At 37.7% G+C, this 15,222-nt stretch overlaps 1 protein-coding gene across 2 annotated transcripts; it reads right to left on the reverse strand.

Annotated features, from left to right (window-relative positions):
- Positions 1-3,663: 3,663 nt before the first annotated feature.
- On the reverse strand, positions 3,664-10,465 carry LOC129766763 (reticulon-4-interacting protein 1, mitochondrial-like). Of its 2 annotated transcripts, none has more exons than XM_055767360.1 (7): positions 10,342-10,465; positions 10,028-10,275; positions 9,582-9,662; positions 9,373-9,526; positions 4,749-5,462; positions 4,186-4,580; positions 3,664-4,130 (listed from the first exon to the last, which is right to left on the reverse strand). In XM_055767360.1, the coding sequence occupies exons 2-7, from the start codon at positions 10,073-10,075 to the stop codon at positions 4,044-4,046; spliced, it is 1,479 nt and encodes a 492-aa protein (XP_055623335.1). In that variant the 5' UTR covers positions 10,076-10,275; positions 10,342-10,465; the 3' UTR covers positions 3,664-4,043. The 2 variants fall into 2 exon arrangements, with proteins under 2 accessions (XP_055623335.1, XP_055623336.1); XM_055767361.1 differs by having other exon boundaries at positions 9,582-9,765.
- Between the last annotated feature and the right edge of the window lie 4,757 nt (positions 10,466-15,222).

Below are 15,222 nucleotides of genomic sequence, written 5' to 3' on the forward strand. Positions count from 1 at the left end.
AATGTATGCTTCATTTGTATGCCAGCTCCCCTCGCTCAGAGAGAGAGGAGGAGTGTTTATTCACCTTAGAAACGTTTCCTGACCCCTTAAACCTTCCCATGCTAAATTTGGCTCCATTAGCTTGATTAGTTTTCGAGTTATTCAGAAATTTGTCTTTCATTTGAGAGGGGGAGGAGTGTATATTCATCGAGCCCATAAGAATCAGACAGACAGACAGACAGACAGAAATCCATTTTTATAGATATAGATTAGAGTGCCAATAGATGTATGGGAATAAGTGAACTTCGAATTTACAAAGGGAACTTGATTAAAAATGTTGATTGCCACGAAAAACTACCCTATGCAAAATATCAGCTCAATTGGATTTTTCGATTTTCAAAAAACTAAAACCATTTTCATTGGCACTCCAATGAGTATATGAGTTTTTTGGATGCTAACACGGTGGATGGAAATAAGGTTCTTTTTTTCGCTGTGTATGTGAATCTTGATATTATGTAATAGATTGATTCACTCGATCGCTCGTTTTCAGCATTAATTTTGACGCAGAATGTATCTTCCACAGTAGTGGGTCACAGCAGGGCACTGACACAGTGGACCATTATTTCCCTAGCGACTCGTAGAATGCAAATGAATACTCACAATCTTCTGTTGATCGTTGATCGAGCGGAAACAGAACGTTGATCGTCCTTGTCAGAAAATCGAAGGCAAGTCAGATGTCTCTTCAGCCACTGTGAACACGCTTTTAGTCCGCTGAGTATGACTCAGTGGAGGCATACCATCTCAATGATTGAACTACGGGTTCTGATAGATCCTCTTACAGTCTGAACCACGGGTTGTACCAAAATCATTGATAATGAAAGTGATAATTGAGCTCCTAAGGAAATCGATAGACTTGCCACATTCAGGCCATCCGGATGTAATTGACAATGGTCAAAAGCGATACATTAGAGATATAATGGGAAGGATAGTTGTTAGTGGGAAGAGGTAAGATACAGGATTCACAGAGGTAAGTGATGTGATTATGTTCCGAACTACCGACCACTAGACGGAATGAAAATCCCAAGTGTTACAACACGCGGCAGAGATTATCTTTAGGTAACCTGTGAACGAAAACTACACAGTTTATTGGACCGGCTCTATAATCTATTATTTATCGCGCTTACTTTTTATCGAAATCCCATCGCGATACCGATGCCAAGAGAACTCCTTTTTAACCAATCGGCCCGACGATATATCCCATTATTCATTGCGCGTGCTCTGTATCAAACATCAATCGCGACGGCGGTGAGTTATCTTTCGGAAACCAGTGACTGAGAGAAATTCGCTAGAAATAATCGATTCGGCGATATGTTCGGTTATGTACCGCGCGTACGTTTTATAGATTTATAGTCCACAAGTTCCGTTAGCGGCAACGCATTTAATTAGAGAGGAGAGGAGTGAGTATAACTCCTTGCTCAACTTGCTTCCCAATCTGACAACCAGCGATGAATCCACTTAACATAGTGGCCAAGAAGTAAGCCATATCCCATATGTCAGTCCTTAGGAAGCCAACATTTACGTTGAACAATAATGCGCCCACATAGAGCTCGAGAGACGGTAGCGATAGCGCAGGAATTCGGTTTTTAGGTATTAAAGCATCATTTGTACACGCCCGACATTAGCCAGATTAGTGTTTAGGTCTGTTTAGGTCTATGCACAATCGTATGAGGAATCTAAGCAGGAGATCACGAGCTTTCTTACGGAGTATATCAGCAGCTATTCATATTGTTTCTTTGCTTGCAGTACAGACCAGTTCAAGATTAGGTGAAGATACGTCGTAGCAAATTATGGGAAATACGTGCCGTAGGAAATGGTGCAGGATGGTAGGAATAGGACATGAAAAGAAAGAAACAAGAGAGGCTCTTAGTCCAGATATAAGCGTCTTCACTAGAAAGCTTTTCTTATTTCAATGGTTCTTTTTGCGCCTTGATGTATGCAGCACAGCATCACACTCGTGATTATTGAGTCAAACGAACATCTGCTTTGTAATGGCGGGTTTACATTAGGGAGATCTATAGCTATAGATGGATTTATTCACGTGAAAATAGGTGTAAACGGGTGAGAATAAATATGATACACTTATTCGAGGTATATATAACTTGAATAAATTCAGCATATGTAAACGCTTGTGAATTTCTCACTGGTGAGAAATCACTAAAGTTGGATGCAGTTCTACTTTAGGTGAATAAACTCACCGAAAATATGAATATATTCATTATAGAAGTTCACGCTAGTGTAAACGGTTGATGCGATTTCTATAAATCTCATCATATTTCTTCACATGAATATATCACTGGTCTAAACACCCCCTAAGAAAGTCATCCAGTACCTAATACGTGAAGCAATCCCCATCGGCAGGGGTTGTTATACCCCGGTACTGGTATTGAATCCAGTGAAAGGAAGCATTCTCGGAATAATTATCGAGCATGTGTGGGGTCATCTTCCTCGATGGGAGAGTGACATCCCTTTTTATTATTTCTTCCCACGGCTGATAGTATGGCACAGCATTACACGACTATTGGAAAATAATCCAACCAACATCGGTATTTAGTTTTACACGCATTGACCCTAAGCAGAAGAAGCAGATAAATAGACTGGACATGTTGAAAATCATGCTCGCATGTTGAAGCCCGCTTTCCGCATAACACCTTCCAGCCCACGAGTCCACGAGTCCATCGTTTTGTCAAAGTATCCTGTGAATCTCAAACGATTCCGGCAGTTCGTCCGCACACTGTAATTCGCACTCCGTTCATCGTTGCCTGAATCAGCCTTGGCAGTTTCGGGGAAAGCCATGTTCATCCTTCATTTTCCATTGCTGTCTTCGGTCGATGGTATCATATGTGGCTTTGAAGTCGCCGAAGATGTAGTCCGTGGCGACTTGATACTCGTGGTACTTTTGGGAGATCTTCCGCAAGGTGAAAATTTGGTTCGTCGTCGCGCATCCGGGTATGAATCCGATTTGATGACTTCCCACAAATCTGCTTACTATGAGCGATAGATGACATAAGAATTCTGTAGGCACCATTCATAAACGTAATTACACGTTAGTTTTTACAATTAACCTTATTCTTCAGCTTGTTCCAGTCACAGGGGCAGATTACCCCTTCTTTCCACTCTTCCGGTAGCTGTTCTGTGTTCCACATCCTGACTATCACTGTATAAGTTTCGCTGGATCTCCCTTGAAAAGCTCTGCTGCGAGGCTATCTTTTGCAGCTGATTGATGGCTCCTTTAACTTCACTCATCGTAGGGGGTGGTACGTCATCGTTGTTCACTGCACCAGCGTAGTCCTCTGCAAAGCCATCTTGGAATTCTGTCTGTGTCCTGTCTCTAGGTATTCACCGTAAAGCTGTCTCCATCTTTCGATCACTTCGCGTTCGTTCATCAAAATGCTTCTTTCTTTGTTTCTGAATAAAAGCTTTTGTGCGAGACGTTTAATTTCTTGAAGAACTTCCGCGATTCTCGAGAAAAATAAAGTAACTCTATCCCCTAACAGTTTTTTTCCAGTAAAAAAGGGTGTTTGCTACCTTCGTTTTAGCGGGTATCGTTTCACTTTTTGTCGAGTCGTTAGTTGCAGCATGGCGTCTTTCGAGTTAAAGTTCCTCATAAATAGGAACGAGACGAAATAATTTTATTTCACACATTTATTAACATATTTCGTAGCGATTGAAAAATTCATATATAATGAGTTGAACAAAAACAAACGCAGCACTGCACTTCTATGGTAAGAGAATATTATGTACAAAACATGTGCTGCTTATTCAGTTAAAACTATCGCTCATGCTAAAATTTCCTATTTGCCGTAATATATTACAAAACCGAGAAAATATTTTCATTACACCTGATGACTCGTAAATAACTTCATATATTATGAACGATGTATCCGATTGATGGTAAGTACAGATCAATGATGGCGAGAATGTGGCGACACGATTGGTTCTTTTTCTATTATCAGCATGCTTCATCGTTACTTTATATTTTCAGTCCGGGTTTTCGGCGATCGTGTTTACCGGAAGGTAATAATGGTACTACCAATACTTTTTTCGCTACAAATGTGATCCAGCGCTCGTTCTACTTCGTTTGGAGTGTATACCTGAAAACAAAGTTCAATTAATTCGCTTCAAAACCTTGGTGGAAGCGGAAATTACCCTATCTACAACGGTTTTAAGTGTCTCGTCGTTCACCAAGCCAGTTAACCGATCCAGCAACAGATGGCACAGATGAGGACCTCCCCAGTCGGGATGGGATCGGAAAATGACCGCCAGTATTTTTCGGAACCTTACCAACAAACCCAGTAGCAGTCGCATAGCGGTACCATACTCATCGGAGGCCAGTTCGGGTTCGACAGCGTCCACAATAACGCCACGGTTGGTTAAGAATTTTCGCAGAAAATTGTAATCGTACCCGATGCGAGTTGTGAGAAATATGTAGTCAAATTTATCACGCGATGCCAGTTCGTTGATCAGATTGGATTTCTCGATGTTCACGTCAATGAAATTCGACCGGAAGTGTTCGTTGGCTAACGCTATTATGTCGCCAGCGCCTGTAGAGAATAAAAGTAGAAAATATATATTTTTTTCATGATGTTATCGTTGGTAGCCACAATACCTCTCTCTTCTGTTTGCAATAATTTATCGATTGAGAAGTTTACATATACAATAAAATGTTGAAAGTTGTCGATTAATGTATCACATGATTCGATAAAGCTTACCTAATTTATGTATGACTGGGGCCGACCGCGTATGACAGGTTACTGCCACATTAGCACCCCATTTGTTGGCTAGTTGGGTTATCACGCATCCCACAGGGGAGCAGGCATCTTGAATTAGAATATTTTTCCCTTTACACGTGTGCTCCGTTAGGCCATGTGCATCCAGCAGATTCAGTGCTATGCAGCCGCTGTACGGTAAACTTGCCGCGCCCTCAAAGCCAATTAGGAACGGTTTTCGTGATATTCGCGTTTCCGAAACAACGACCAGCTCAGACGCGACTCCCGATTCGTACCAAGGCACAGCCAGCCATACTTCATCGCCAATTTCCAGCCCACTTTTTGAATCCTTTCCAACGGCTTCCACTATTCCAGCACATGACCGTCCAAGAACTAAGGGTAACTCTGGGTTGTACTTTGAATCGTAATTTTTTATCATTTTTCGCAAAGTCCGGCCATAGCCAAACGCGATGCGTCGATCTATTCGGTTCAGAGCTGCGGCCCGCACGCGTACCAATATATCCGTGGAAGACTCAAATTGGGGCACGATTGTATTGCAAACCGCCACATTGTCTGGATCCCGGAAAGAGGTGCAAGTAATGGATTTCATAATGGGTGTTGCCAAGTGTGGTCGTGCTAACCAGAAGCCTAGTAAAACACCGCCGGTGGTTCCGAATCCCAGACCGACCAGGATGAAGAAAGCATTGTTGCGAGAGACTGAGAAGTAAAATGAAACATTCCAAGGTGTAATTGTGCCTAAAAAGTAGAAGGGTCTGAGCCTAGAGGCACGGACGGAAATTTTGACATAGGACTTTGAGAACAATTCTTTTTGTATTGAGTTTTTTGTAGCTGTTCAGAAATGTGTAAATTGAATGGTGGCACTGCAAATATCGTTTGATATATGAACTGAACTGAACTTGAAACGGGTTGTAAGATTTAGAGTGGTCGAAAGAATTATTTAATCATTGATACCAACCATTTTCAATAGCGAACTGTTAGGGAAAATCGGATAGATATTCCAACATCAACACGAAAAACTCGGCATTCTCCGAGTTTTTCGTGTTGCATTCTGTTCATAAATTACATAAAAATCTTTATAAATAAAACCATCCCTACAGGAATATCAATCGATCGGTCACCTTTCTTCTTTCATTTGTTCATTTTAGCTGAATGCAGTAAGAAGCCATCATCTTACATTACATTCTTACATTCTTAACCCTTTCACTACGGCAGTGTGTTCCGTCGGAGTGCTACCGCTGAACGGAGCACTGCGTGAAAAGTATGCATATCGCGCTGGTGTAATCGATGTGCAGTATCACATTAACTTAACTTTTAACTATTCTAGTTGTGATTTTTGTTTTATTGTTAAAAAATAAATGAACAAATAATGATATAATGGATAGTGAAAACATTCTTTGTTTTATTTTTATGGAGCTCGAAAAACAGTCCGAAATTCGTGTCTCTACACTAGAATATCCTCTTAAGTTTATATAGTCATGTTGCCTCGACGATATTATCCTTGTCTGAAACATTGCCCGGCTATAATAATTATATCGCCGGGTGATGCAGATTAGATATCTTATGACCATGAGTGCTTCCTTGTGAAGTTTGTGTGGCTCCTGAAGTGTCACCCTCTTCCATCTCCTCTCCTCTCCTTCGATTCTAATAGGTGCTTGCTATCGGCAAATGTAGAATAATTTTAAATAATTCACATAGGCAGCTTCACAGCTATTCATATCCTGGCATCGATATCGTTAGATTAAATAGGGGACAGGTCATTTCTACTTTAAGCTTTTTTTAAATCACTGGGGGTGCTTCTTCTTTAAAAGTCGCAAATTGTACAGGATCTTTGGAGCCGATCTGGCGTAGTGGTAACATCCATACCTCTCACGCTGAAGATCACGAGTTCAATTCTCACTCCCAACATTCTTCCAAAATTGGAAGTAAAAAGTGACGAACCAGCCAAAAGTGTTGAAAGTCACTATAATACAGATATAAAAAAAAAAAAAAACAGGATCTTTCAGATTGAACGCTCATGCAAAAAAATCGAATAGTTCTTAACATTTTTTTCGCTCCGTCGATGGTAGCACTGCATTCCCCACTTCGAGACGATAATAATCGGCTACTCGTTCAGTCTGATCGGATGGTTCTTAGGCTACGGTGATACTGGATCGGAGTACGCACGAAAACTTGATTGTGCGATAACTGACGAAGAGAAACAAACAATTTTGTTCGATAGAAGTTGACGAGTTCGAACGAAGCAAGTGGGAATCAATGTAACCACACCAATACAATTTTATGTGGTTGTTTACTTCTCACGATTGTATGCGTTTCGTGCAGCCTTTTTTTCGTAAGAAGCTGCAGGCTAGAGGCGTGCAAATCAGCTCATCATGATGAACAGCTCTGATCATCTAAATGAGCTGTTCTTTATGAACAGCTCTTCAGCTCAGTTGTCAGTGCCGACTTTCAATTTGGGTCCCAAACTCGATAGCCACGAAGCCAGTTTGAAAATGTTAAAATTCAAATGAAATTTTTCACACCATATTATTAATTACTTGAAACACGTATTCCAGACTATTATTTACAACAGACTCGGCGAGTACAACATTTCCGACATTTTTACTGAGGCTTTACATTACAATAGAAAGTTTTCTTCAAAAAAAAAAAAATCTAATGAGATTTTTGCACCGCCTGCAAACAAAGTGTTTTTCATTGAAATAGAATACTCATTTGATACACAGAAGTTAATTTTCATTAATAATTTGAATTTTAAAAACGTATTCATTCTGCCTGAGAGCCAATTATTATTTTTGGCGCCCCCTAAACTGGTAAACAAAGCTCAATGCCGTCAACGCGAATATAACAGTTGAAAAGACGAGGGACAAATGAAACTAAACTGATGTCTTAACACGAAGAGCGAGAGACGGTCAGTTCATTTGAATCTTACAGCTCACACACTCTCTTCAATTCTACAGCACTTTTCTCTCCTTCATCATCATCAAAGTGAGCTGAAGAGCTGTTTGATTTTTTTTGCGAGCTGTTCCGCGTCAACTCACTTCAAAGAGTCGATTCTTCGGAACAGCTCATGAGCGGATGGCACATCTCTACTGCAGGCAGTATCACCGTAGCCTTAGTGTCAAGATGTACAATTACAAGAACGTGTATTTACAAGAACCGAACCCTTAATGAAGCTTTGTTCTCTTATGGTAAGAATTTAAACATTTCTTGTCGTTGATTACTTCCTCTGGGGGTACGTGAAGGATCGTTGCTATGTTAATGAGCCACAAAATTTGGAGGAACTTAAAGAAGAAATAACTTGGATTTTCAACAGCATCGAAGTCGTAATGTTAGAGTTGTGCATGAAGAATTTGGCATTGACCATAGTTTTTTTCACCGTTTAAAACGCGTTATCCAAAAGGTGTGGTCACATCGAAAATGTCTTGAAATAAGCTTTATTTTCGTTGTTTAAAAATAAAAATCGGTTCACTTTTGTAGAAGTTATTAAAATTTGTTGCGTGAGCGTTTAATCTGGAAGACCCCATATGTAAGAATATGTTGGCGATTTTAAAAATATGTCAATGCTGCATAAAATAATTTGATTTTTTTAATGATTTTTGATGGGGCACAACCTTGGTTCCATCGAATATGAAACCCTCGTTCAATAAAAAACCATAATTACATTTTCCAATAAGAGGATGACACGTACACGCAATGAAAAACGAAAAATCCCAGTCCCAGAGTGCTGATTTTTGACAAAAAAAATCTTTGAGATGACAGATCTCGACGTTTCATGCAATTTTAAGACATTTGGCATCAAAAATTTTTTTTTCGAAAACCTCGATTTTCTTTACTCTCCCCTTGGGTGATTTTTTGATTTTCAAAAAACTCAAACTTTGACCGCTTTGTGCTACTCTTTCTTAAGTCCGATTGAGCTGAAATTCGACATAGGGTGTTTTTTCGAGGTGGATTTTAGGATTCGATTTTTTCCAATACATTCATTGGCACCCTAGTATATATACATATTTAAATACATAGAAGATAGAAGATATGGCAATAACGATTTTGCGTGATATGCATTTGAAATCCCTTAATTTTTCGCATTTAGTGCTATTAGAAATCAAAGACGCAGTCCTACGTCAAAAGAAGATTGAGAATGTATAGTAGCATAATATGGATGATTTTTGCAACTATAAATTGTCTTCAAATAGTTCAGGGGTAGATAAAGAAAAGGAACAATCTGTTATTCGCTTCTGACGATTTAGGCAAACTTTCATTTTCGGTTTCAAATACATGTACAATTATGAAGAGTCTGTTTAATTTATGTTGAAGCAATTTGAGTGTCGAATTATTTATTATTATATACCAACACGAATCAATGTTCTAATAAATGAGGAAAATTCGTTGTCATTGAGTATACAATGTGGTGAATGTGCGCTGTGGGTCCCTTTATATGTCAGAGTCGTCATGTTTTATAATCTAAATATATGAGCTTTTGGTCGCTTCAATTTCATGATTTTACTCTTGAACCATTTGCAGTGTTTGGCAAGTTTGCTCCGCACATTACGATTCAGAAACTTGTGAATCGCACCTATTGCTTTAGTTCTGCAGAATCTGAGATTGAACTTACTTTCATCTCTGAGTAGTATCCTTAGTTGTTCATAGATCATAGTAGGATCAGCTACATCTCTGGCGGTTTCCTTCAGTCTTCGAAATAGTTCCAAAATGTTAGACCACATATTCCCTACAACGGTACTGACCTCGACATTAGCGTCATTTATAGCCTGAAATATTCAAAGGCGGTTTAGTTTAGCATTGACCATAGTCAATGCAGCTTACCCTCAGTGCGATGTTTCGGCCTTCGTCAGAATATTGTCTTACGACCCTCAATCCGTTTTCGGTGGCCATGCTTAGATTGGACTGCGGTGGGATGGTTCGGAAGAACAATGTGAGAGATGACAAGAGTTAGTGCTACCTTAATGCTCCTCAACTTTGTACAATTTTTACACCGATCGACTTATCACTAACATAAATTCCACGATTAACGGACATTCCAATGAGAGCATGAAGAGGAATGAAAACGGACAGCATTATTTGATGTAATGATTTAGCAGCCCAGTATTCTCCCGCACACTTGACACCAATTATATTAATTACATAACACTTATTGATAAACATGCAAACGAGAGCAATTATTGCATCAATAGTTGCACATTGTCTTAATATCTGAACATAATTTAACCCCAGAAAATAGTTATTATTATGTTATCAGTGGAATATAATACCTGCATGGAATGAGTGATATCGCCTAAACGATTCCTAAATTCTTCCATTTCCTCCTTCCTGTTGATTTGTCGATAATATTCTGCTACGATCGAAGGTGCAAGTTGGATAGTTTGTCAATCGTATCTTTTATCATTTGACTTCTTTGGGCATTACATCTGGCCGGTCTTCCTATACAATACTCCAAGGAAAGAATCCTTTATTGATTATCAAAACCTCAGCAGCTGTAACTTTGTATATTAACAACCATCTGCAAACATGCAAATCCTATTTATTCATATTCCATCGTATTGGAACTATCTTTAATGATTATTACCGTGGCTCTCATTTTTTGTTTCAGAGAAAAAAATAGTTAAACTTCTTTGGGGTTTGCAAAAGAACATTGAATTCTCGCAATGAATGAAGACAAATGAATAAAAACAAATCGATTTTGATTCCCTTTCTTTGTGTGACGTTCGTAGTTCGTTGGGCTATTGGTCGTCAGAGGCGGTGCTATCGTTGTTTAAGGGAAGTCAATCAAATAGGGTGAAATGATATGACAAATAATCGGCCATCGCTCACATAATGAACGAATTTGTTTACAAATACAGATCGTATCCGAGTGACGCTAAAAAAATGGTGAGAGAATAACGTCAATTCACAGGTTGTTCGTTATTGGCTGGTATCTAGATGTAGGTTGAGGTTACGGGACAAAATTGCTCGATTGGTTTACCAACATTACATACATCCAATCAAACACTAAACAAACACTGTTGAACTAAAATCTTATCAGAGCTATTTCATTTTTAATACGGGTGGTCCAGAGCAACATGGTGTTTTCAAATAACTTTTTCTTGGCGAGATGCGAGAGAAAAAATGACAGGATTGTCAGATGTAAGGACATATCTCTACTTTGAAGATATCTGACTGACTGAGAAGACATTCTATTTTGTGTGCGACATTTTGTTTTTGTTTTTAAACAAAAGTACTAGTAATAGAAGCAGAAGTACTAGTAATAGAAGTAGCTGAATTCTCTCTTTCGTGCTTCAGACACGATCGTAAAGTGAAGTTACGCGAGTTAGCTGAGGCCGTAGGCATTTCAAAAGAACGAGTTCATTTTGCACGACATTTTGGACATGAAAAAGCTATCCGCGCGATGGGTGCCGTGTTTGATTCAACAGCCGATTTGGAATTGTTGAAGCGTAAACGAGTGGACTTCTTTCGACGTTTTGTGACGATGGATGAGACGTGAATCTATTACTACATTCCTGAGTCCAATAGGCAGTCTGCAGAGTGGCACTGAGGAATGTTTCGAAGACTTGGACGTTTCGTATAACAGAAAGGGAATCGAAATGTTAGAAACTCGTTATCCCAAGCGTATTGCTCTCGAAGGAAACTATGTTGAGGAGTAAATACAGCTTTGCCCAAAAAACGATTGTTTTCATTAAAAATTCCGGGACTTTTCAGGCCATGTAGTATAAGATTTTAAATATACTCGATGTATGCTTTGATCTTCATTTTATATGGTCGGTGTTAAGTTAGACCGGACCATGTGACATTTTAATGATTTCGAGAAAAACGAATTTGAAGTTCAGTGCTCTGTAATTTTCACTGTTATAAAAATTAGAGAGAGAAGGGATGTGATTTTGGAACTGCATATTTTTGGTTGCGTTCAGCATAATAGTCTCTGCTATCTATTACAGGCATACATATGATTGCACGGCCAGCATGTTAAAGCATAAATTTCCTATTTTTAACCGTCTTACACAGTATTCGTCAATAGAATCGTCAAATTCCAATTCATTTGAATTCAGACCAGCATTTTTCACTGATCCGTTTAGTCAAAGTGAACCAATTTTATTTTTTAATATACTCAGAATGTACACATTTTACACTAACGGGTTCAAGCACATTTCAACAAGGTACCTATTAGCTTCAAGATAAAGTTTTGTTGGTTTGAATTTGACGCTGGAAAATTGTTTCACACTCCTATACTCGCGCATTGGTCTGTCAGACCGAGAAATCAATAATTCGTTCATTTCTCAAAAAATATCAACACTACGACTTTGGGATTCTCTCTAGCTTCGTTATTCATCGTTCGTCATCGTTTAGCGTATCGCATGTGTTGGTACAAAGGGACGTGTGTCACTTTTGTATCACTTTCGGTCTGACACATCGACGCGAGTATAGGAGTAACTTTTTTGGACAAGTGCCTTTTTTTCATATTCTAGAATATTGTTGAATAAAATGTATAAATTTATGTTAGTGGCGTGGAATATTTATTGAATATAATGCATAAGATCAATACAGGACTATTCTTATTAGAATTCAGTTCCTTTTATAATTGAATTGAACGGATCCATAGATTAACTATTCGTCGTTAGATTCATTCGTGCAAAAGCAAAATATAAATGTTTGACTTTCGTATAGTTATTCGCTAAATATAATGGTCATATATATACACACTTGTGAAAGAATTTCACTTGTGGAAGAATTGTAAACAGTAAACTAAAAACTAATTGGTAGCTTATGGTAATTTTTAACAGTTACAGTTTCGGGGATATTTTTTTTATTGAACAATATCGACAAGAAAACAAGAAAAAGAAAAGGAAGTTCCTATAAATTCTTTTATATCATCTTTTTATGCCCCATCTAAAGAAAGGCATTTAATTCTTAGTTTACTAAGAAAACAGAGACAAAGAATAAGAAATATGCAAACTTTTTTTTTTTTTATTAATCCGATTATTTTTACAGGCTCAGTTACATAAGTTTAATGGAGCCAAACTCTTAACTATATTTCAACTAGCATATATCAACATGTTGTTTCCTTAATTCTATGGTTAATGAAATAGGAAACCGATTACTCGCGGTCGACTCGAGTTTAGAAGGGTGACACATTTTCATTAGGAAAAGGATGGGATGTAAGGAGATGTGTGTTTACACTCGCACTCACATTCACATTCACATTCACATTCACATTCACATTCTCATTCACACTGACACTTCACACTCAATTCTTAAAACTATCCTTACATTTAATATGTGTTTACAATTTAACTTATTCTAATGTTAGTAGGAAGGGAACCGATAGCTCGCGAAGGACAATATGCAAACTTCATATTCCAGAACCTTTACCATCTCGTAATTATCTAGAAGGTCGTTATACATTCTTCTCTTCGATAAAAGACCAGAAAAAAACGCAACAATTGCATGAAATGTAAAAAATATGTTTGTTTCGAGCATGCAGCTATGCTATGTTCTGATTCTCACACCAATGAAACCACAATCGATTAATACGTTTTTATGTTATTTTATAGCTCTCTATACTTCCATGAATTATATTCAGTTGCTTACTTTTATTTAATAACAGTGAAAAATTCGAATTTCGTTATTTGTGTTGGAGTATCAAAAATTACCCTATTTTGAGGAGGCTGAATCACATGACTATTAAAACATAATAAAGACGAAGAAAACGTATTTTTTGGAGTTTTTTCATTCAATCATACTCTCTTCTACAATGCCAACATTACAGAGAAGTTCAATTTTCGGTCTGTGACACCGTGCGCGAGTATACGTGTTATGATTTTGCACGCGAGTACAGGAGGGTTAAATTCAATATACCTACACAGCCCGCTCTGATTGCATACTATGAGGGGTTTTCGTTGATCAATCATAACAATTTCGATCAACTATTCCTGCTGTATGGGTGATTTTTCAAATCTGATAAATGTGGTGTGTAGATTACATAATGCTTAACCAAATGTAATCAATAACTCGAAATTTTCAATTTTGCGAATTGCCCCCCACTGATTTAACACCGACCATATGATGGTGATTTGATCCCACTTCATCTACGACTTAGAATATGCGATTTAATGTTTGTTGGGTCTACACTAGAATATCTCCTTGAATCCTACTAGTATCACCATAAACTTAAACCAATATTTTTTATCGAATTTTGTACCGCAAAAACATGATTTGCAATTTAGTTTGATGGTGGCTGCATAGCCTTGTGAAATTAGTCTTTCACTATATTCTTATACTTATGACAGACATACAACTGTACCTGCACTGTACTTCGAAAATTGTATGTCTGTCACCATGTACAGCGCTAGAACCATGCAAGCAACTCGGTACAATCGATGTATCTGTACCGACCTGTTTCACCGCTGTACATGGCTACAGTTATACTTATGACAGACATACAGCTGTACTAGCGTTGTACCAGAGAAGAGAAGTGGAACTTGAGAGAAAAAAGTGGCAACGATTTGTGGCAAGAAAATGTAAACAGTGAAAAAATTGACAGATGGTTTACGCTCTAAAAATTGAACATAATGTTAAGATGTCTCTAAAAGGGTGGGAGACATCATATATAAGGTGGGAGGTTCGTATACAATGTTATTAATGTTAGCATCATCATGATAAGCACGGCGAATGGGATAGAAATTACGAACTCAAAATTGAATAAAATATACATATAGACGCTGAAACGCTGTGGACAAATATTATAATGCATTTTTATCGGTTTATGTATAATGCATTATCAAAATAAACCCATATGTATTGTAATCATAACTTGCTGTGCTATTCATAACAACATTCATGGTCGTATTCCACCAATGATGACAAATGTGTCATTTACGAATGAAGCTTCGCCATAGAAACTGAACATTGAATAAAAAAATTAAAATGTGGTAAGAGCATCAGTTGAAATATTTTAAAGCATTCTAATCGGAATAAATTGAATGATACAATAATTATACGCTTAAAAAACAACATAAAAATATGATTCTTGAATACATTTCTTTTTTTTCAGTTTCGAACACACCCCGTAAAAGCCATTTTTATTTTTTAAAATACCCTCTGTTGGTATTGTATCTAGAATTTACAAGGTAATGAAACGTTAACGTCAATTAGTTTCTAGTAATCAGCTTTTTAGTTGCAGGGAAAATGAACACCAAACTATATTTTTTTAAGTACTATATGCCAAACCGACATAGTGGTTCTCAGATTTTCGTGTAAATTGGTAGTTTTGTTCCTTATCGTTAAATATCAGATCTCATTCCATTTTAGGCTGGTTCGAAAAATCTAGTTTTTCCCCTTTCTTTCCAAAAATATTTTTTTTTCAAAAATTCATATCTTTTGAACTACTAAACCGATTCAGATGATCGACATATTAAATTGGCCAGTTAGCTAGTTTTTTTTGAAAAAAATACTA

This window comes from Toxorhynchites rutilus, chromosome 2, assembly GCF_029784135.1.
Source record: "Toxorhynchites rutilus septentrionalis strain SRP chromosome 2, ASM2978413v1, whole genome shotgun sequence".
Classification (NCBI taxonomy): Eukaryota; Metazoa; Arthropoda; class Insecta; order Diptera; family Culicidae; genus Toxorhynchites; species Toxorhynchites rutilus.

Coding starts and splice junctions, on each gene's coding strand:
- LOC129766763 (XM_055767360.1), bottom strand. CDS start 10,075: ATGGAAGAATTTAGGAATCGTTTAGGCGATATCACTCATTCCATGCAG. Junction 5,463..9,372: donor GATACTACTCAGAGATGAAA/GTAAGTTCAATC, acceptor TTTACTTCTCAG/TCTCTCGCAACAATGCTTTC. Junction 4,131..4,185: donor TTAAAACCGTTGTAGATAGG/GTAATTTCCGCT, acceptor CTTTGTTTTCAG/GTATACACTCCAAACGAAGT.